We start from the raw sequence: 23970 nt of genomic DNA, 5'->3' as shown, positions 1-23970 counted from the left end.
GGTTGGAAGACTGTATAGATGGATGTATGGATGACCGTATAGATGGATGGTTGGAAGACTGTATAGATGGATGGTTAGATGACTGTATATATGGATGGTTGGATGACTGTATAGATGGGTGTATGGATGACTGTAAAGATGGATGGAAGGATGACTGTATATATGGATGGATGGATGGATGGATGGATGGATGGATGGATGGATGGATGGATGGATGGATGGATGGATGGATGGACGGACGGACGGATGGATGGATGGATGGATGGATGGATGGATGGATGGATGGATGGATGGATGGATGGATGACTGTATAGATGGATGGATGGATGGATGGATGGATGGATGGATGGATGGATGGATGGATGGATGGATGGATGGATGGATGGATGGATGGATGGATGACTGTATAGATGGATGGATGGATGGATGGATGGATGGATGGATGGATGGATGGATGGATGCATGAATGCATAGATGGATGCATGAATGTAGATGAGTGGATGGATGAATACATAGATGGACAGACAGAGGATGAAATATAATGCAATAGAAAGAATGGACGGATGAATGGGTACATGAATCAATAGGAAGGGTCGAATGGATGGATGAGCAGGTTAATGGATTGATAAAGAAAGGAATGATTAGACCGATGGAAAGAGGAGAAAGAAAGGATGTTGTGGAAGGGTAAAAAGGAAAGATGTATGTGGATGGATGAAGGTTCATGGAAAGATGAGTCGATTGATGGATGAGTCGACGTAGAGCAGGATAGAAGGACAGAAAGTGAGGGATGGATGCTTGTGTAGATAAGCCCCCCCGCACCCCCACCCTCCCCTGGGAAGCCATAATAAGCCAATAAACAGCAGCATTAGTGTTCTAATGAAAAGCCTCTCAGTGGTGGCAGCACCTGGACGTCTCTGTGAGCCGACATGGTCTGCAGACTGCTGTCCTGGAAACACATCTGTCGGGGGCTCGTTCAACTCTCAGCCGCGTTCCATTCCTCACCGTTGCACGTCCTCTCGGTTTCTAACAACTTCCTGGTTACTCTTAAACTCGAGCAACCCCCGGCTAGCCGGCACCAATGAAGTTCTCGAACGAAAGGAATTTATACCTATTTTAAGATGTGTTCGATGTGTTATCACTGATGTGCGATGTGCTAGCGAGTCGCACCAAACATTCCCAAAATTACAACCTCACAACTTAAGCACACACTGGACCAAAACATCTTGAGTCGCCATGTTTTTACGGCAAACCATACGAAAAAAAAAGCAATAAAAAAACATGGCAAATCCAGACAGGCCAATGCACATGCGGAACAATTGAATCATAGCTTGTTCCCTTATTGTTCCCTACCCTTAAAAAGTAAAAGTTCTTACAATAACCATCTTATTTGGGTGTTTCCTTCTTGTTGCCCAATTGGTAGTTATTGAAAAAATAAAAGATGTGATTAGTGTGCAGGTATATCGTGTATCACCCACAAATATGCTGTATATATAAGATATGTATAGGTGTTTGTACCGAAACGATAAGGCCTTTATATAAGTTTGAATAAAAAAAAGTGGGCGAAGAAGTCGAGCGGATACATTTTAACTAAGTCATCTGTGAGCGACTCAGAAAAGAACGTTGGATCGATACAAGCAGTAGAATAGCTCTGTCCGTGGTGCTGAGCCAGTGATACGCGACCGTGGACAGAGCTGGGTAGAAAAAAGGGGGCCACCTGTGATTGTGATGCAAATGCTAATGGACTCTGAGCTTCTCTTATTAGCTTGATATGGACTAATTTCCCTCCTCGTCGCTCCCCAGAGAGCCCGGAGAGCCTTTTTCACTTTGTCCTGCTATAATGGAGGAGCGTTGGTGGTGATTTCTGCTGCGGCTCAGCCAATCACCTGCTAAATGGTAGTGGTTGTGTTGCACAGCATGGAGATCTACACACACACACACACACACACACACCTACACAAACACGCGCGCACACACACACAATCAGGGTTTACTCGAGCGTCATCACCCTGTTAGCTCCCATTTAAAACCTTTTGCTGCTCATCTTTCTGAGGTATTATGGTAAATAATTCATAGATATTTTCCCTTTTTTTTTTCTTTCTCTCAAATATTATGAAAACGTGTTTGTTTTTTTTCCTTTCAGGGCATTAAGTAAAATATAAAAGAAGTATTGCTATAAACAATTCATCAGAAAACATTTTATCAATTAAAAATGTCTGTGCTGTAAAGCCTGGAATAGAGGAGCAACAAAATGTTCAATAAATACTGAACATTTCTATAGTTTAAATATGGTAAAATGGTTCATTTAAAGTTGCTTGAGTACATTTTAAAGTTTCTCTACCATAATGTCTTGAATATAAGTGCAACATAATCTATCTAATCTATAAATCATTGTGTATGTTTTTGCATCTTCCTATAAATCAAGGATAACGGTGTTCCTTTGAAACCCTTTGAATTCCGTGCGTTGACCTCTTATAAACGTCCTCTGACCCAACCCTTGAGCATGACAGAAAATCTAGCCTCCATCTTCAATCAGCTGCTTCCACTCATGTCACACTGTAACACTGACACACACTCACAAAGTCAGGCTGCTACAAAAAGACGACATGATTGCAGTCAATGATGGCAAAGAAAACACACCTGGCAGACACACACACACACACATGCTGTTGCACAATGTTACATGTTGTGTTTTTTTTACAGGCGTCATTTCATCATTTCCGTCTTTTGTCATTCTGATTTATCTGCACATAATTGGAGAAATTAGGCTCGTATTGCGGGACTCGATGGGGGTGTGTAGTTTGTGTGTGTGTGTGTGTGTGTTGGGGGGGGGGGCGAGGAACCTTGTGCCAGCTCACCCAAGTGTGTAATGTGAAAAGGAGAGCCTGGGGGGGAGTTGGAGTGGGAGGGGGGTTGAAGTGAAAAAGCGAGGTTGGATTATGTGTCCGTGTGAGTGTGTGAAATATAGGATATTATTGGTTCTATTTATTTATTTTCAGGATGAGAAGGTTAATTTTTTCTAGATCTTGACGAGGGTTCGCGTGAACATCGCGGGTCCCATTGTGCTGCTGAACCTGTGAGCGACAGATAAGAGGCTCGATTAGTGGAGTGTGAAAGGAGAGACACGAGAATCCTCCCGGGACCCCGTGACACCCCCTCCCTCCCTCTCCCCAAAAACCTCGATGATCGCCGATGAACTGCAGAGAGAAAAATCCGTCGATTCTCTCTCTCTGCAGTTGAGAGGTGGACACCGTGAGAACACACAAAAGGGAACGTCACGGAGGCCTACGACTGTGTTCATAAAAAAATAATTTAAAAAAATCTGTTTTAGGCAAACCTTTTTGTTCTATTGTGTATCTGCGTCGATAACACACAATTACATTTGTTCAATAAAGTTTTCATTTATGTGTGTATTTTCCTGTATAGCCTATAATTGTGTATAAATTTCGTGTACTGAGGGAGTGTGGGTTTGTTTGTTTGTATATATATTTTTTTTGTAGTATATATTTTCAGCAACTTTCGACGTGTGTCACTACACGACGTTTTGTTTGCGTGTGCGCGCGCTCACGCACATGTGCGCGCGCCATCACTGTACAGCGGATACATTTATCAGACAGTTGTTTGTCGTTTTCTCTTGTGCTGCGTGGACGTGGACTCAGTCTCAGACCAGAGGGGGCTGCAGTCTGCTGATAAGGACACATTCACACACAAATAAAAACACACACACACACACAGAGAGATACAAACACACGCGAGCGCATGCACGAAGATAAATTATCCTATTCTAAAATGGGAAATTAAAAAGATAAGGCGCTGGTTTAACCTGCTTATATCACAATAATGTTTGAATTTAAAAGTAGTGTCAGGTCCAGTTCGTTGGGGTTAAATTCGGTTTTTAATTTCATTTTCGTGGAAGTCAGTCCTGCTGACTAGTACCTGCGTGGTTTTATTTTTTTCTGCGCCAAAATGCAGCACGCAAACAAACAACGTGCGCAACTCTTGTCACGCAGTTGACCCCTTTTTTTTCCTCTCCACGAGAGTCGTCCTTTTACAGTCCATTCAACAGGTTGGAGCTTCTAATGGCTGCTCTTTTTGTTCAATGTTAAAGTAAACAAGCGACGCAGATACTGTTGAAATGCAGATAAAAAAGGCCGCGGTGTTGTATTGTTGCAACAATACTTCAGCAAATATTTGATCAGTCGAATAAAGCCATGATTTTTTTTCTTCAAATAATACAACCCAGCCCAATATTTCATATCAAAAGCTAAAATAGATTTTTCTTTTTTTTAAATTTAATTAAACATTTTAAAATGATTGTTCTTAACGAAGACGAACCCAGGGCCGAGAATAAACTAAACACAAATTTAAAATATATTAGATTTATACTAATCTTTAGTTGGTTCCGCAATAAAGCAAGGTTTTACTTTAAAATATATATATAGCAATGCTGCTGGATCGATGCCCGTCCACGCGTGCCTGAGCAGGACTGAACCCCTAATTGTCCTCTTCGTGTGGCCCGCGATTCCATTTGGGGAAGAAAAAGAAACGGTGCGTAAAATCCCCCCAAAGAATTACGAACTAGAGAGATGTCCTCGTCTTTTTTAGAAAAAAATAAAAAATCAGTCGCGGAATTTGACATTTATAATAAGAAAATGCGGTTAAATTGTCTACGAAGGGTTTTCTTGCCTCCTTTTATACGCGTAAAGTTGGAGGAGAATCGAGGCCCTCGGAATGTCATTGGATGTGATGGGATGAGGTATTATAGATTATGGGATGGAGGGGGGGGGGTGTTGGAAGCACCTCCCCTAGAAATGCAGCAAATCTTCTCTCCTGGTGGGGGCACTGGGAGGGCTGGAGACGTGCTTTGCATTGGCAGGCTGGCGAGGACACTCCCCCCTGCCTCCCCCTCCTCACCCTCAGGCTCCATGGTACCGCATTGGCATCAAGTGAAAGCACCTGAACGGGCGACTCCTGGAACTCGCTGCAACCTCACAACCCCCCCTTAAATGAGAACGATATCACAGGCCTTTTTTTTTTAAAGAAACCTGTGGCTTTGACGCTCTTTTTTTTCACCCCCCTCTCTCTTCTCAACGTGCGTAAAACAGCTTTTGCGCCCGGCTGGAGAGGTGCGTCAGAGCGCGCGTGGCGAGGATGCAGAAACCGAGCAGCGACGTCTGAAGGTGAAATGAACCTGGAGATAACCGAGAGGCTGAACAAGAAGTGGAGATAGCAACTGACGCGCGACTCTACCTTCTTCTTTTTTTATTTTTAAATTCTTCTCCCGAAGAGAAGCTTCGCAACATTGTTGACCGTCTGGAGGAGGACTAAGTGCGCACCAACTGTCTGAGAAGAAAAAAAGGAAGGGAAGATGGCCACGTTAATCAGAGGAAAGCTTTCCAATAAACTGTCCAATGCGGCCACCACGGTGTCCAACAAATCGCAGGCGAAGGTGAGCGGCATGTTCGCCAGGATGGGCTTCCAGGCCGCCACCGACGAGGAGGGTCTGGGCTTCGCCGCGTGCGACGACCTGGACTACGACCACCGGCAGGGCATGCAGATGGATATTCTGACCTCCGACCAGGTGGCGGGGGGAGAGGGCAGCGGGGACGGGGGAGGCTTGGACGGGGACAGCCACTACCAGAGGGAAGGCACCGGTCCGTCGCGATCCGCCTCCAAGGACGGAGGCTCGACCACCGAGCTGGAGTCCGAGGTCAGACCAAAGATCACGGCGTGGGAGGCCGGCTGGAACGTCACGAATGCGATCCAGGTAAAGACGGTCGAGGGGTGTTCACCCACGCCCCGAAATAAATGTCATATATTGATAATAATCCGTGTGAAAAAATACAATACAATTTCTGCATTTGGACACAGTTCAATTTCAAAATGAAGTTTTTCTTTAACGAAATCAATTAAGGAGAATAAAAATTTAAAAAAAGATGTAGTTTTTAAGGTGTCAGATTCAACCCTGAAGCCACTCAGCCTTCTCCTCCCACACACACACACACACACACACTCTTTGTCTAAATACTGATGTCCACTTTCACTGACGCACATTGAACCCCAAAATAAAATAATTCAAATTCAATTACTTTTTATTTGTTCTATTTAGAAACATCATCGGAGACTTTTCAAACAAAAAACACATCATGCTAAAGTTGTTCATGTAAAAAAATTATAAAATGAACGAGAAAAAAAAGGGTATTTTAAAGTGAAATAATTCGATTATAGCTGCGCAATTTAACGTCGGTGTGCGCGCGAGGTTCGGAGTGAGCACGCGCGTCTGCAGGCCTCGGACCACGTTGGTCCTCGAGAGTAAAAAAAAAAGAAAAAAGTCTCTGCGACAAAAATCCTCTCAGACGCAATCCTTTTTCACGCCTCCTCAAGGCTGTGGTCACGGTGACGTCACGCCGTGTCTCCTTCAGCCCTCGCGTGACGTCAGAAGCGGACGGATGCGCTAAAAGCCAAGTGGAAAACCCTCGACATGAAAGTGGGAGGGACGCCCACCGATGTAGTCACGCGTGTGGGTTAAAATAAAAGACGATCGGTTGCTCGTTTTTTGTACACACACACCTTTAATAGCCACACACACATTTATCTACTCCTATGATTAAGTGTCGTTCGTTGAAACAGACACTAAGAAAAAAAAGAAAAACACGTTTTATTATTCTTTCGTTTTATATTCGAAAATATATATATTTTTTAAATTGTCATTTTTAAACAACTCTCTAATACTGTGTTTTTTCTCCTAATACCACCAACATATGACGTTAATATTCATGAAAGCATCACTAAATTACAAAATACAGGAACATTGAGTTAATATATTTCTAATATTTGAAGTAAATTAAATACTTTCTTTATTAGTGACGCCCTTTCATCCATTTTGTAGAGCAGTTTACGCGCAGATATTTGCGGCCTGTCGCTTTTTGTTGAATAATTGCTCAACACGTAAATTTAAGTAGAAACGAGGGCGTAAAATTCAACATATTTTGGTTGATACAATTGAAAGTATGTATTGAGGTCACATGTTCGAGCACCTCATCTACATATTGCGCTGTAATGATGCGTTCAACATAACCATAATCTCACTTCCCCAGTTAAAACCAGTATCTTTTTTTGACTGAACATTTTACGCATCTACACCAAATAAAATGTGTTTTAAACCATTTATGCATCTCATTTTTTTTTTACAAATTGGCGATTTTTTAATTCTGAAGTTCTGATTTTCTTAAATGTTTCCCGGTGTTGCCTTCAGTGTCAGTCCGCCATTTTGAAGTCACAACATCAAACTCGTGTAAATGATTTAAACTCAAAACTTGATCTCTTCGCTACATAATGAGGTTAATAATGATTTTATTTTTGACCCTTTTTCCGATCGACGTGAATAAGAGGATTAATGAAGATCTTGAATTCAAGAGACGTCCGTTTCTTTGAATGCACCACGGGTTGAATTAATGATCTGCTAAATATTTGTTTGTTATGTTTTTTGTTTTTTTTTAAGTTTCTAGTTGTTCATAGTTGTTCATATGCTAACCAAGGCCTATATGAACCCGAGCCTATAGGGGGAAGCATTTAGGCCTCTTATGATCCGGAACAACGCTATAGAAACACTTCAATCTACGAATACCAACCATTAGCTTGATGTTTATTTTCACTTCAACCATTTGTTGAATTTTTTTTTTTTTTAACACATTGCATACACCTGTAAACGCACCTTTTTAAGACATCTGTTGTTAGATTTTCTTTTCAAAATTATAAACCATTTCAATATTTGTGTCTCTTTAAACCAATTCATTTATACCGTTTTATGCTTTTTAAAATGAAACATTTAATTAATTTATATCTTATTGGTAACATACATTTCTTAAAAAAGAACAATTCAGCCAAAAAACTACGAAACTCTATGTTTATAGTACTGGCAAAGATGTCGAAAAACGGTGAAATCTACTGGAAAAAATTGTAGTATTTTGGATAATAATTTGGAAGGAATTATGGTAAAGTTATCAAAGCAATTTCAATGGAAAAACATTTTATCAATGTATTATCTTACCAAACATTTTAACTAGAATAAATAAGTTGATGTTTAATCATTAAATAATTTGAAAGGGTTTTTTAAGAGTTTTCATTCAGATGATCATGTCATCTTCCTTTCAAATTCACACTGAGATCCCCGTCAAATGTTCAGTGGCTTTGGTCCAAGGTTCTTAGCTTCACCAGAACCTTGGATATGGTCCAACACTCTATTACTTGCTGTTACATGCTATTGTAAAAGTCAACACGGTGTCTTGTGTGTGTCTGCCTCAGGGGATGTTTGTTCTTGGGCTGCCCTACGCCATCCTGCACGGAGGATACCTCGGACTCTTTCTCATTATTTTCGCGGCGGTGGTGTGCTGCTACACGGGGAAGATCCTCATCTCCTGCCTGTACGAGGAGGATGAAGACGGGCAGCTGGTGCGCGTGAGGGACACGTACGTGGACATTGCCAACGCGTGCTGCGCCCCCCGGTTCCCCACCATCGGCGGTCACATCGTGAATGTAGCCCAGATCATCGAGTTGGTCATGACCTGTATCCTCTACGTGGTCGTGAGCGGGAACCTCATGTACAACAGCTTCCCCAACATGCCCATCTCCCAAAAGTCCTGGGCCATCATCGCCACCGCCGCCCTGCTGCCCTGCGCCTTCCTGAAGAACCTGAAAGCCGTGTCCAAGTTCAGCTTGCTGTGCACCATGGCCCACTTCGTGATCAACGTCCTGGTCATCGCCTACTGCCTCTCCCGGGCCAGGGACTGGGCCTGGGACAAGGTCAAGTTCTACATCGATGTCAAGAAGTTCCCCATCTCCATCGGGATTATCGTCTTCAGCTACACCTCCCAAATCTTCCTGCCGTCCCTGGAGGGGAACATGCAGAAACCGAGCGAGTTCCATTGCATGATGAACTGGACCCACATCGCCGCCTGCATCCTCAAAGGTCTCTTCGCCTTGGTGGCCTACCTGACATGGGCCGACGCAACCAAAGAGGTCATCACAGACAACCTCCCCCCGGGTATCCGCGCCGTGGTCAACCTCTTTCTGGTGGCGAAAGCCTTGCTGTCGTACCCGTTGCCATTTTTCGCTGCAGTCGAGGTTCTGGAGAAGTCCTTTTTCCAGGAAAGCGGACGAAAGTACTTCCCGGATTGCTACGGCGACGACGGACGCTTAAAATCCTGGGGACTGACTCTCCGATGTAGCCTTGTGGTGTTCACCTTGCTTATGGCCATTTACGTGCCGCACTTCGCCTTGCTCATGGGCCTCACCGGCAGCCTGACGGGGGCAGGCCTGTGCTTTCTGCTTCCCAGCCTCTTCCACCTCAAGCTGCTCTGGAGAAAGTTGCAGTGGCACCAAGTTTTCTTTGACGTGGCCATTTTTGTAATAGGGGGTATATGCAGCATCTCGGGTTTCATCCACTCCACAGAGGGGCTCATAGAGGCTTATAGGGACAACATAGAAGAGTAGACCCGCGCAGATGTAGATGAAGAAAACCCCATTTTAGTGATTAAAAAAAGCGCTGCCAAGATGGAGGACCAGACCTTCAACTAAGGCGAAGGAATTGATTACAGAGAACAAACCATTTCATTAAGACGATTCTGCAAAGTTGAATCAGACATTTTTTTTGCTAATTTTCACCAGATCAATGGTACGCACTCAAAGTTGGTGGAGTTTATGAAGTGGCAACCTCTTAAAATGTCACCCAGCTGAGGTAACACGAAGTAAAATCTTTATCCGGAGGGTAAATTTGAGCGAAGAACCTCTATTTCAAGTCTAGTTGCAGACAGTGATGGAAAATGTGTCTTTGTTTTCATCTAGATAGGTAGAAATGCTGTGTTAAACAATGGGTTTCAATCGTATGGTGTCGATATCCGAAACTAAAAAAGTTTTTTTTGGTCGAACCTCAACTTGGCCTTGACTCAAAGATGGCTGCGGGCCATGTGAACACTAATCAAAGGCCGCAAAAGCCCCCCCGGACCGGACTTTGGAAATCCATCCCAAATGGATAAACAGCTCAATAATTCCCCGATTTGTCTTCATACCTACGTCAAATTTTTTCAGCCCACTTTGAGGTCTGGTCCTCTGAACCCTCCTGCTTACTTCATGCGTAAAAAGCGTGCACAGCACATCTTCATAAACAGCCTTCGCACACATGCTAAACCCGAAGCGAGTGCGTGCGACACAAAACACACTCCGCTCACTATATGGACAGTAAATGTTGTATAAATGGATACAAAAGTACATCGACGTATTTTTCAGTGGTGAGTAAACGTTTACAACATTCAATTGCAAAAATGAGCGCAGGGGGCGCCGTCGCACCGCAAGACGAGATTTCAAGACCGGATCAAGTGTTTACTTCAAATTTTGCAATAGAGGCAGTGAATGTGGAGAGAGAAGCCAGGATGGACGAATATATAGGATTATAATAAGGGCTCCTTTACCAAGATATAGTTATTATTAACCGATAATTACAGATGTGGGCTCACAATTAAGACTTTCAATTGTCATTGAAACACGACCATATTCATTCTTAGCAATATGGCTGTCAAGACTGTTACAAAAGAAGATAAAAAACGTAATGTGTACAACTTAAAACAACAGCAAAAAAGAGCTAATATCACTTTATACTCAGCGGTATGTTAGATAGCCAGCTAAATATTGAATTAAGCTCAATAAGTATGTTAGAAATACAATCAAAAGGTTGTTTCTTTTCTCAAATTCATCACCTTATAATGCCAAATTATGAGCCCAGATCCTATTTATAAATGTATAGGGGCTTTTATTATGAATAAATATTTCACACGTAAGAAGATAGCCCGGATTTGTTTGGACCTAGAGCAAATACAGGAAGTGGAAAACAAAAGGATAATAAATCAAATATAAAGCAGCTATTCAAACTATGCATTTGAATGTATTATATTTCACTAAACACTATGGGAACTAATTTTTTTTTTCGTGTAAAAAAATGTAGTTTGATCAGAAATCCAAACTGGTGGAAATGATCATTTGGACCTAAATAGACCATACAAATGAATATTCTTGCTCCTAGAAAAACATCTTCATCACTTTAATAGGTGGCCTGTTCTCGAAGATTCCTGTGTGCAAATTTGGTGTTCAAGGGAAAAAAAAACAATTTGATTCAAGAGGAAAATGTGGAATACAGACATTTTCATTATGTGCAATCAAAATGGGGTCCTGTGGAAATGTTATCAAACCGTATGTGTAGTGTGTTCTTGTGGTTTCAAAAAGATGGAATGTATATCTCAAAGTCGTTCTCCTATATCGTGAAGATTAATATTAAAAAAAATAATAAAGATTAAGTGAAATTATATTGTAAAAAGAAATGTGTGTGAATTTATGTAAAATCATCCAAAAAAAAAAAAAAGGATCAGATCGTGTATTTTTTTCCCTCGTTAATAAAAGAGAGAAAATAGATTGTTGTTTTTATTCATCTTAACAGAGGTGGATTTTGAGAGTGAAGATTAACAAATGGTTCCTCACTTGTTTTCCGCTCGCACTCAAATTAGAAAGCCAGATTTTCTGCTGCAGGCGTGAGCGGGACGTCATGCTCGACCTGTTCCTTCTACAGTGTTGATTTACTGCACATCTGGATGAACCTTTTTTTTTACTCCACTGATGCTCTGAACACAGCTGCTGATGTTACCAGATATTTAGTGAGAATAAACGCAACAATGATCACTCAATTATGGAGCCGAAACTAGTCACATTATTTTAAAAAAAACAGAAAGAAAATATCAAATACAAACATGTACATTCTAAGTCCAGTATAAAATATGAAACTGCCTAATATTTCAATGCTGCAGTGATTCCCAAGCACTGCAGCATGGAAATACAGCTCATTGAATAAACCCCCATTATAAATAGTAAGCCGTTTTTAAAGCCCAAATATGTAAATTGCAAACATTATTACAGCTCCACCTAGTGCCGCTTAGTGTAACTGGAAAACAATTTTTGTTGGGTCAGTTTCTTGTTTTGTTGCTTTAATAGAATCATCATAAATGAGATGATACAGAAAACCCTCACAAAAATTAGTGAAACAAACTAACACTAATATAATGACAGAGACAAAATGGATGCACAGATCACGCGTGTTCATAAATAACATGACTAAAAAAAGGGACACATTCACGAAATATACCTCTTTATCGGTGCATACACTTACAGCGTTACACGATTCCCAGAAAAGGAACTTACAAAAAATACATGTAAACATGCTACACATGGACATAGATCACAGATACAATTAGAAAACATTCACATGGACGACAAAAAGGAAACCACAAACAATGGAACAGAAACACTAAAATATAGAGAACATCCTTGTATGCTGGGTATTAAGATAGTGTAGGACTTGGTCTCAGGAAAGTATCTCCAGTAGCAAATGTTTTTCCTGGACAAATAAAATAACCTTGAGACCTGTCGACTTTTAGAATGGTGTAGTTGTGTAGAAAAAAAAAAGCATATAGGAATTTATTTTACGGATTAAATTTAAAAAAAATTGCTGAATAGTTACCAATTATTGAAGACAAATTAAATTTTAGTTTCATTGCGTTGTCGCCGTCACCATTATCAACTTCAATCATCGACGCTTGACACACTTTACACTTGTTAAGAACATTCAACGTTTTTATTTTAGCAACAGCATAACCATGAACAGTGTCACGACTAGACGTGGCATCCATAAGTGGCTCAGCAGCGTCCTCTGCTGGAGAATCAGGCATTTTATTTAGATCAACCATTGATCCCTCTGGAGGTCTCCTTCGGGAAATTGTTCATTTCAACTGTAAAGAGTCAAAATTCAGATGAATTCTTTATAGACCACAAATCAATTGGCAAAATGTCCATTAATTATAATTTATTGTTTCAATTCAAGACTCGTCAGGAAATGATAAAATTCTGGAAACACAAAACGGTGAAATATTTACAGGCAGAAAACTGCCACAGTGGTTCAAAACAGCCTGAAATTATAGGGCGAAGGAAAAGTGAAAGGTCAAGCAGACATCTGGAGTAGTAGAAGTCATTTCGGGTTAAACTGTTAGAAGAGGAAGAACGAAGGTTCACTGCGAATCCCTGCCCATAGTGGTGGGCTTCTTCGTGGAGTTCTCGTTGACCCAGGGGTGAGCCAGGACCCCCTGGATTGGCAGACGCAGCAGGGGGTTGTGCTTCAGCAGCCTGGCGATCAAATCTTTAGCGCCATCGCTGACTTTTATCGTTGCAGGATAGGTGTACTCCACCTGGATGAAAAATGCATCAGGTTCAGAATGGGAGAGACGAGATTCAGTTTTCCTGAAATGCCTAAATAGATGGACAGTGTTTGAAAATAAGGGGATGATGATGATCAGGGAGAAGCTTTTGTTTACCCTGGAAATCCTGCGATAAGTGTCGTCGTGCGTTTTGGACTCAAATGGCGGTTTTCCCACCAGAAACTCGTAGCAGAGGACGCCCAGGCTCCACAGGTCTACCTTCTCATCGTGGGTTTTGCCCTCGATCATCTCAGGAGGCAAGTAGTCCAGGGTACCACACAACGTGGATCTCCTAGCAACAGCAAGTAACCTCATTTAAAGTAAAATCAAAATCCAATTCGTACTTGGTTGACAAGGCCTCATGAAACAGCTGATGAGGTATCATCACACTCATACTTTTTGGTTCCGATCCACTAAGTCAGTGAAACCTGCCATAATTTTTTTAACCGAGAGGACGTCAAAAGAAGACACTGTACGATACCTCACGTCAGAATTTTCATGAGGCTTCATCAACCCATCACTATTAACAACTGAAGTCTATGAATAGTTTCAACTACATAAAAAAGTGAATCTTGTTAATTAGACGTCAAAACAATAAGGAAAGTGCTTTGTTGAGCAGATTATATACCTGGACGAGGGAGTGTGAACAGACCAGCCAAAGTCTGCAATCTTCAGCTCCCCGTTGGCTCCCAGTAATAGGTTTTCTGGTTTGATGTCTCTGTGAATCACCTTCTTGGAGTGGCAGTAGTTGAGTGCGTCCGCCAACTCCATGATGTACTTCACAAACAAGAAAAGGTGGTTGTTCAGTACGGTGTTCAAATAAGAATCTTTTAAAAACTTAAAATAAGAACACTTATTAAAAACAAGCTACAATAATGACACTCTAGCTTAGGTTATGAATCTATTGTTGTAGAGGCTTTTGACAAACACTTCTACAATTCGTATTTGTAAATTAGTTTCTTTCTGGGACTAGCCTTTGTCCTACTCTGTCTCTAAGAGCTGGGATTATTTTCAAAGTAATCCGTTCCTTTTTAGAATTAAAGACGAAAATGTACATTCATTTTTAATAAGCGACCCACGCCTAGTGGACGAACTATACTGCGCAGATGTAACGCCCATCTTGTACTGAAGCCTTGACGAGAAGAATTGTTCCGGAAAAATAACGGTATATTTTACGCTCGTTTGTGGCAGATTATTAACAATACTATTAAATTAACAATAGTGAAAAAAACAGGAAGTACTCCAGTTAATCGCTTCCAGTGTATACAGTAGTGTGTATGCACTGTAGAAGTGTTTGCAATATTTACCTGAAGGTACTTCCTGTTTTTAAATCAGTTTTTATTTTTAATTTAAAAAAAAAGTGATAGTGTCAGAGCGAGCGTATGATAAATGACAATTTTAATAAATACATGTACAAATATTGAACCAAATGATTCATATAAAAACATCTAATTACTTCTGGTTTTATAATTGACAGGGAACCGTGACATTACCATGTCTATAAACACATAAGTTAATTTATTTCACATTTGATGATTTGTGCATTTTCTTAGTTCACCGTTTGTTTATACATTATGTTTACAATCAAGTTTCTTTTGACATGCCACTGGCTGTCATATATAAATGTTGTTTTTAATTATTAAGCACGTCAGTCATCGACCTTCATGCACACTCTTCCATTCTTCAAATGACAATAAAACAAATCACTTTTCCTGCGAGAGCATACCGTTGCACTTCTGGTTTCACAGAAACCGTTGCTGCGCTGCAGCTCGCTGTAGAGTTCTCCTTTGGGGGCGTACTCCAGGATCAGGTACACTCGGCCCGTATCGTGGAAGTAGCCGTAGAGACGCAGGATATTTGGATGTCTGCAATTTATATACGACGCAATCATTTTTAGTAGGTCGAATACTGAATGGCTTAGGACAGAAAATGTCAGGATGTGATGTCAATATTCCTTTATACAACAGATGTTTAGAAGCCAACTGAGGCGTATAGTTTATGTTCATTACATATCAAGTCAAACATACTAAGGTTCATAATCACACACTAGTTTCATCCCTTTACCTGAGGTGAGACTGGATCTCCACTTCCCTCCTCAGCTGGTGCTCCACCCCGGCCTTTTCCAGCTGCTTCTTGAAGAGAACCTTCAGCGCCAGGATGAACTTGCTTTGCCGCTCTCTGGCCAGATAAACGTTGCCGAATTTACCCTTTCCAAGAGGGCGACCGATGTCAAAGTTCTCCAAGTGCCACTTTTTCCTAAGTTCACATTGTGATCCGTCAACAAACAGAACATTGAAGATGATACGTTTAAGGTTTTTCTACCTACTTTGAGGAACTCTCTGAGGAGTCACTGGAAGGTTTGCCTGAGAACATTAAAAAAAAACAACATCATTAGCTTAGCAACAAAATATTTCACAGAATGAAGAGGCAAATCTTCTTCAGGCTTACTCTGGGTTTTCTCAGGCTTTGCTGGTCCCGTCTCCGCTTTACCTTGCACTGGGTGCGACTTTGTGTCCTTAGAAATGTTGTGTTTGGGCACAGATACTTGGTTTGGCTTAAAAGCGGGATTTACAATACGAGTGGCAGGGTTCACATTCTGATCCACATGGCTGGTGGGTTTTGTAGCAGCCATTGACATGTTGGAAGTGGGTTTCTGAGCAGGAGGTCGCTGAACCCGCTGCGGTCCATTTGAAACACCCAACACATTTTGGTGCTGCGACGGGGTGACTGAGGCCTTTGGAACCACGTGAGACGATTGAGGAATCCTCTTTGGTCCATACGTTGGCTGCAAAAAAAGAGGAAAAAATTAACTCTAACAATCTATCAGATAGTCCATTTTAACAGAGTTTGCCGGCATACGCATACATATTGCTAAATATAGCCGATTAGCAACAAGCAAATCCAGACTTTTACAACAGCTTATCAAATATTTCTTGAGTATAAGAAAGTCTGTCATTTACTGTAGATTCTTGCATTGTCTGACAGGCACAGGCAGTGTGTAGTGATTTATTAAAGACAGCTTTTCAGTATCAGGCTTGTGTAGACTGGGACTCTTTCCAGAACACAACCAAGATCTGCAAGTCTGCTAACTTTGGTTGATTTTAACTGCATTCTGGAAGACCTTGAAATGGAATTATCGAAGTGACATTTTAAAAAAATGATTGCATTTTAATTTCTGTTTGTACTTCGTTTCAGTATTTTTAATTCGGTATGTAAAGTGAAACTGGGTTGTGTATTGGTCAGGACTACATTGAAAACGAGATCCGAGAATCTAAATGGAAATTTCCAGAATAAAAAACTGATAGCCGGGCAGAAAAAAAATAAAATATTAAAATATTAATTTCAAACGTACAAGTCTGGCGAGTCATCTTACCTCTGGCCGTTGAACTTTCATATCATAGGTCTTTGTGACTCCTGTAGCAGCATCCATGATCTGAAAAACTACTATTATTATATTTCACACAATAAGAGCCCATTGGTTAAGTTTTAACTGTGAGTGGGGGAGGAGTAACAGTTAGCACTATAAACAGTGGAGGGTTGACATTTGGTGGAAGCTATATTTTATGGGGAAAAAAAGGAAAAAAGTAATTCAGGCATTTTCCATTAACTTAAAAAAGGTCACTTACCTCAAACTTTATTGCACGTTGACCAGGAACAATGACAAGGTTAGAATCAGTAGCTAAAGCGACGTTAGCCAAGCTAACTGGAAGCTAAGGGCTACACATGCGACAACAACAAAAAATAAAAGCAACGCGGTGCTTTTGTCGCAACGTATGTCTAGAACCAGTTGAATAAAGCCAAAAGCACTTGAAATCCAGATTATTTCTTCAAAAACGTCTACAGGGACCGATCAGTCTTGAGCGTGACTCTTCCTTGTTCGCTGCTCGTTGAAATTTTAAACGATCCCGGTTGAAAGCCTTTACAACGAGTCCCGGCTTGTGATTGGTCGAGAGAATGCTGCAGGTCGGTTATCATTGGCTAACAGTCAGTGCGGCGGGGCGTCGATCTAATCATCCAAACCAGCAGATGTCGCAGTTTTCTAATGCTAGTTTTCTAGCGTGTAAAACAGAGAGGAAACGGAAATAATTTACGATTTCAGAAAAAAAAGGTTTTTATCTTTTTTTTTTTAATACAAAAATACTATAATAATACATTTAGTATCATTTTACATATCTGACAAAGCTTGCAATTGGTTCTAAAAGTTGAAGTCCAGTCACGAAAACGTTAGTAATAAAGACGAAGCCATTTTAGAAAACAAATTAAAATCTTTTATTTATTTGCTTGTGTTTCCACATTCTTAAGTTGCTTTGATCCTCTTGAGGCACACAGAAAATAAAATAAATCAACATGTTACAATAACAAATGATACACGTTTGTTCATCAACCTTCAAAGCAGTCCTTTGTTTTAAATAAATAACCAGGTATCGATTTCAACATTTGTCATTCACAGTTCTATTTTTTCGCAGATGATCTAAAATAGCAGCTTTTGTTGGTCAATACACAAATAAGAATTAAATAAGGTTTTCACACTGACCCATGCAGATCTTGCTCTTCATCAAACCACAAATAAATTAACTTGATCCCTTATCTTAAGGAATATTACTCAATAACAAAGCAGTTTATATTTGTCACTGGTGTTTGGAAAGGAGTATTATGGCCCGCTGTAAATATTTTCATCACCTGTCCACATGGCGGGCAATAAAACGTTGATTAAAGGTGGAGCAACAAGGATCCATTGCACTCAACACCCTACAGACAACATTGCTTACTGTTCACGCAGTCACTTCACTGCATCGCTACATTGCAATAACCCAGAGTTTTTTTTGGCAGTCTGAGGTATTTTACCAGAAGCTGCTGGCAATTGGTGTCTTGAAGAAGCCCCAGAATGATCCGCACAGGGCTTCTCTATCTTCTTGGCACATTTTGACTTAAGACAATACTGCAGTCAAAAGAGCTTGATCTGGCAAAATTCTCTCACACAGAGAGTGGAGATAGAAATGTTGTTAAATAGACACCACATGCCGAGCTGCATCCCCGAAATAGACAGATTCCCTTTATGTTCCAAAGTGCTTCTTAAACACATCTAATGTAGACGTTACTGGAAAAGTTGGCGGTCAGAACCTCCTGGGGTGTAGAAAGTTGTGCATTGCACCACAAAAAAACATGGCTGGCACTGTACAGTTTTTGTTTGGTGTTGAAAAGGTGGATGTCATTTGTCTATCACTGCTGCTGCCATCGGCGTGCGAATGGTCCCTCGTGCTGTAGCGGCCAGGTCCTCCAGTTCTACATTCAGCTTCCTGATGACCCACTCCATGGCTTCACGGCCCTGAAGGAGGTACAGAAGAAACATTTGTATGAAAAAGAGATACTTAATAATACACTTAAAATGTCTTTCTCTGTAACATCTTGCTTGATTTAATTTGAGAATTGTATCAATATATGGTTAGCCGAAGTACCTGGTGTTACCCGGGTGATTTCTTTAAAGATACAAAACTGCAAAAAATATTTTAAATTACAAATGCAATGGCCATGTAATCCAGTTTTAAATATTTGATTGCCCCTTTAATATGCTTGAAGTGTCATTCTTCGGCCAATTGTTACAGATTCCAAAGAATGACGCGGAAGTTGCTAAGGGCTAAAAGAATGTCCAAAATGTTGGTCTTGCGACTTTTAAAAAGCTGTTACGTGCTTCATATTTGAGGATCGTTAACGCACAACCATTTTCGGACTTCATGAGGCCAAAAACTCAACATAAAGTAAGTAAATGTAAATGTGCACCAAGAACAATATTTGTCAATCACTATGTCAATAATGCTTGAGACTGATGCTCAAGCAGGTGGACATAGATCCTACTAGAAAGTTTTAAGAAAACCGGTTTTGGGTTTTCTGTCGCGATTATTAAGGGATGTTTACCTACTTTTCATTCATTATTATTAATTTGCTTTTTAACAACACCTTTGCATGACATTTTGAATTGAAGGTTTATTTTATTTATAGGATATCTGTAGGATATTAATATGAAAAGAACATCTTACTTTCCCTGCGTTCGTGGTCATGGTGCTGGCCAGGACACCCTCCAGGTAGCTGCTTAGACTGACACCTTTGACTGAGATGATTGCCTCCTGGGTCAGTATTGTTCTAAAAATAAATACAATACATTAAACCCATCTCTGATCTGTGAGCTTTTCTGCCTTATTTGTTATTTGAACACTTACTTTTCAGAGTCATGTGGGTGGGGTTTGTACGTGAGCTTCTCATCTACGGAGACTAGGTTTGTGAACGTGATCTAAGGAGCAAAGAAAAGACAAGAAGAATAAGGTCAAAGATTAGACATATTTAATGCAAATTGTCTGCAAACAGTGTTGTTGGAATAAGATAAGCTTTATAATTAAAATAAATATAAACCAATACTTCTTGAAAGTAGGTCAGAATACCTAAAATCAGTAAAGGTAAATTACATACTACATTGAACTACACCCTGAAGTATAACTTGTTCTTTTAATATAAAATATTTTCAAACATAACTTACATTGGTGGACTGAAGCTCAAAACTCTGCTTTTTGGGATCCACAACCGACTGCTCTTGGATGTATGTACAGGTACGGGTGTTGCCGATGATCTGGAGACAGACATGACAGACATGGAGGACACATTTTACAACTTAAAATCTTTAAATTAAAAGGAATGAAACAGCTGTCATTTTAAGGACATGATCATGAGGAGATAAGTACCATTTTGTTGACCATAATACAACTAAATATAAATACATTTTTACAACTCACTACATGTGCATTCCTATACATTTTATCACAGCTAATTAAAATCATGGAAAGAGTTTAGTCATTTTATCACAGCTAATTAAAATCATGGAAAGAGTTTAGTCATTTTATCACAGCTAATTAAAATCATGGAAAGAGTTTTAAAGTGGTCGGTAATCACACAAAAAAACAATCTATGGAAGTAACAAATTGTTATCAATATTGATGCCTAGAAAAGCCTTAGATATAATGCATTCAAAATCGGAATCAATCAATGCTTCCACATCTCAAAGCAAAGGTTGGACTAAGTCTGCTTCCACATCATGAGCACGTCAAAGTTGCTGGATCACTATCTTACGCCGACTGCACTCGTTCTTATCTGAAGTTCAGGTGATGAAAGAGGGACAACAGACAGATTAGCAGTAGTACTGTCTGTTCTAGTGACATCAGGTTTCAACCCCCGATAAAACACTGACACGGAGGGTTACGTCACACGCGGTCAAGGGTTACATTTCAGCCATGGTAAAAATGGCACATCAGTGTCGTATGCCGCACGAGTTGTGGCGCCGGGCCACAGAGTCGTCGGAAACCATGTCAGCAGCCAGGTCATCTGCCCGTGACCGGAATAGCTCTAAGTTAAGGTCACTCTTAAGTGACTGGAAGCATGTACCTCTGTCAGGTGCTACAATGACATGGGACATAACTTTACTTCCACGTCAAGGATGACATTACACTATTTTCAGAACATTGACTTCTGTCTACTCTTGAAGTTGAGCGCTAGGTCACATTGTCTTCATCAATAAGCGGGTCACCGAAGCGGTTCAACCACAATCCTTCCGAGGGTGTTCCTACATGTTGGAAGGCTTCAAAGCGGGTCCACTCACAGATTTGACGATAGATGGAAGGCCCCACTCTGTACTGAGCAGTCTTTTACTGTGAAGGCGACCCTCTTTGTCGATCCCTCTGTCCAATACATCCACGCCAAACACACTGGGGTTCATGGGGTTTGGGTACTTCTGCATGGCTGCCTTGATCACAGTCTCCCATGGGTGGCTGTTGGAGAAAATAAATGAAGAAAAAAAAAACTTAAGAAAAAGAGTAAACGTACACCTATAATAAAGCAGGGTTTACACCTTGCATGTTTATAAGTAAATAAACTGTTTTCAAACTGGATTTAGTTTTGGTTCTTAAAAATACTTTTAATCCATCATCCACTGATTCTTTGTGTAAAAACCGTGAAATTATATTATACAGTATATATTATATTAAAGCACTGCAATTACCGTGGCTATTTTAGTCATGCACTTCCCCTGCAAAATAAGAGAAAACAAATCAATAATATTTATTGATTTATATTGCATCATAAGGGAAACGCGGAAGTACGCATGAATACACGCATTATTCTATTGTATACATTTTCTAATAATGGGGAGATTTCAAGGATTCAATTTTTCAAAAATTACACTTTCAATTCCATGCTTCCGAGATTTTTTAGCTCTTTAAAAAAAAAAATTTTACAAGCTAAAAAGCACCTAAAATAGGAAAATGGATAACTTAATCACACAATGAAATAGTCTAACACTAACTTGTGAAAATAACAATAATAATTGTATATATAATAATTGCAGTTAATGTTACTTCTTCCTGTCGTGATTTTCCTATTTTTGGTGCCGTTATATATGTATATATATTGCATAACGTTGGCAAAGTCGTTGGACTGAGACGCAGCTACTGCAATGCTTCATTTTAAGAGATTTAATATTGATGTTTTTAATTGAGTAAATATACAAATTAAAGCGACCAATACTTGTTTTTCTTTAAACACTATCCCTCACTAGTAGCTTCTGGCCATCAATGGTAACCATGGAGAGGCGTGAACGCGCCTGCGTCACAGGCAGACTCCAGCCACGATGTAGAGGAAAGGTCGCGCGCAGCTCACCGGCTTATTACGCAACGTGAACGCACTCGTCGTTTATCCATTTTTTATCACGTGTTGTTTCATAACTATTATGTTTGAGAGGTTATTGTGGAAACATGTTTATTTTCTAAACGCGTCTGTCTCTTACACGAACAACACGAATTACGGTTTATCGGATTAAGTGAAGGCTGACTGAGACGATGAAAGAACCTCAAGATTTGTTATCAAAACATAAACGATGGGAGAAAAACTCACTTGAAAACGTGTTCCGATGTCCAGATCTTCATGGCTGTGTGGGTGTGAGACGGTGCGGGTGTCGCCGGGGAGAGGTCCTGGTGTGGAGGGTCACTAGCAGCACCAGAGGAGGCAAGTTCACGCAGAGAACTACAAGCCACGCCCCCCTCCTGGGATCGGTCACATGATGATGACGCACTTCCGCATAGAGTCGCACTGAATGAAATAATACGGAATCTATTTACATTTAATCTTAATTACGTTTAATCTTTCGTAAGATCACATCTACATGTAGTCAGTGGTGGAGCTTTTAAATTATATATTTATAGTTTCTAATCTGATAAAAACTCATTCAACCTCAGCAGTTGCACAATTGACCATTTGAAGGTTGCATGTTCCCAACAACCTTCAGGCGCACAGATACAAGGACACAACAAGGACAGAACGAAGTTTTAAACACACATTTAATCACAGATAAACACCATTCTCAAGCTCTTATTATTTCTGGGGGAAACCTTCCTTTTCCTAATCATTAGTAATGATATAAAATAATCTGTTATGTATTATGAAGCAACTTTTAAAAATATTTATCAAATTGTTTCTCATAAGCTTATGATAATTCATTCTTTTTTTATTTTTCTGTCTCAATATTTTTATTGGAAAACGAGAAATTAGATCGTACAATACATCACAAAAACCAAAAACTTTCTTTGACATTTTCCTTTTCTTTTTTTTTTTACATACATAGAAGACAAAGACCGAAATAAATTTAAAAACAAAACAATTCAATATTAATAAAAAAAATAGAAGGAAAACAAAAGGACAATACAAGAAATCAAATAATCACCCACCTGCACCCTCCCCGTATCCTGGCATTCGTAACGTAACCTCTAGATACGTTAAAATAATGAGTAATACTTCTAACCACTCTCAGTCGGGCAGAACTTGCAAAGCTTTAACATATAGCAAAAAAGGTTCCCAAATACCTGTGAATTTTTGTGTGTCATTGTATATTTGATTTTTTCAAGCTTGAGAAAAGATATGACATCCCTCAGCCACATTGAGATTGTTGGTGGCTTTGGAGATTTCCAAAGTAGCAGCAGTCGTCGTCGAGCAATCAACGAGGTAAATTCCACAATCGTTTTTTGGGAAGAGCTCAGATTTAAGTCTTCTGACGGGGTTCCAAAAACTGCTATCAGTGGGCATGGCTGAATTGTTTTCCCTAAAACAGTGCATATACAGTTAAAGTAGCCTGGCCAGAATGTGTATACATTTGAGCAAAGAAAGAACATATGCCTCAAATGACAATTGGATTTGAAACACCTATCACATTTATCAGCTGCTTCCGGGTACATTTGTGAAAGTCTAAATTTAGAGTAGTGAATACTGTCGGAACCGATTTCACAAACGACTTTATCCCACCAAGTCTCACCAAGCTGCATATTTAAGTCTTTTTCCCAGGCAGTTTTAAGTTTAATATTGGAACGATCACGGAGATTTAAAATTCGATCATAAACCTCTGACACAATTCCTCCTCAGTTTGTTTCGAAAGTCATAAAAACATCCCTGAGCTGCTGAGATGGCTTTGAAGGAAAATTAGTGAAGTTATGTGAAATGAAGTTCCTGATTTGAAAATAGCTAAAGAGACAGCTAGCTGGTAGTCCGTATTTCAAAGACAGGTTGGTAAAGTTTTCTAATTGGCCATCTGTATACAAATCAAGGAAATTATGTAGACCTTTGTTGTGCCACATAAAAAAAACTGAGTCCTGGGTTG

The 23970-nt window shown here is 40.1% G+C and overlaps 3 protein-coding genes across 4 annotated transcripts; 1 reads left to right on the top strand and 2 right to left on the bottom strand.

Annotated features, from left to right (window-relative positions):
* Positions 1–4966: 4966 nt before the first annotated feature.
* Positions 4967–11455, top strand: slc32a1 (solute carrier family 32 member 1). The gene is made up of 2 exons (XM_087801251.1): positions 4967–5764; positions 8302–11455. Exons 1-2 carry the CDS (start codon positions 5366–5368, stop codon positions 9487–9489), a joined length of 1587 nt encoding a protein of 528 aa, XP_087657377.1. The 5' UTR covers positions 4967–5365; the 3' UTR covers positions 9490–11455.
* A 1426-nt stretch (positions 11456–12881) lies between these two features.
* aurka (aurora kinase A) lies at positions 12882–17155 on the bottom strand. 2 transcript variants are annotated; one of them, XM_087800540.1, is made up of 9 exons: positions 16913–17155; positions 16660–16727; positions 15735–16071; positions 15613–15649; positions 15351–15542; positions 15013–15151; positions 13915–14063; positions 13404–13578; positions 12882–13277 (listed from the first exon to the last, which is right to left on the bottom strand). In XM_087800540.1, the coding sequence occupies exons 2-9, from the start codon at positions 16714–16716 to the stop codon at positions 13101–13103; spliced, it is 1263 nt and encodes a 420-aa protein (XP_087656666.1). In that variant the 5' UTR covers positions 16717–16727; positions 16913–17155; the 3' UTR covers positions 12882–13100. The 2 variants fall into 2 exon arrangements, with proteins under 2 accessions (XP_087656666.1, XP_087656665.1); XM_087800539.1 differs by having other exon boundaries at positions 16660–16719.
* A 405-nt stretch (positions 17156–17560) lies between these two features.
* prelid3b (PRELI domain containing 3) lies at positions 17561–22330 on the bottom strand. The gene is made up of 6 exons (XM_087800370.1): positions 22218–22330; positions 20929–21097; positions 19816–19905; positions 19502–19572; positions 19322–19424; positions 17561–18612 (listed from the first exon to the last, which is right to left on the bottom strand). Exons 1-6 carry the CDS (start codon positions 22247–22249, stop codon positions 18496–18498), a joined length of 582 nt encoding a protein of 193 aa, XP_087656496.1. The 5' UTR covers positions 22250–22330; the 3' UTR covers positions 17561–18495.
* Between the last annotated feature and the right edge of the window lie 1640 nt (positions 22331–23970).

This window comes from Callionymus lyra, chromosome 10 (genome assembly GCF_982586985.1).
Source record: "Callionymus lyra chromosome 10, fCalLyr1.hap1.1, whole genome shotgun sequence".
In the NCBI taxonomy this organism is placed as follows: Eukaryota; Metazoa; Chordata; class Actinopteri; order Syngnathiformes; family Callionymidae; genus Callionymus; species Callionymus lyra.
The sequence above is the reverse complement of the archived record's forward strand: the minus strand, read 5'-3'. Positions and strand labels throughout refer to the sequence as shown.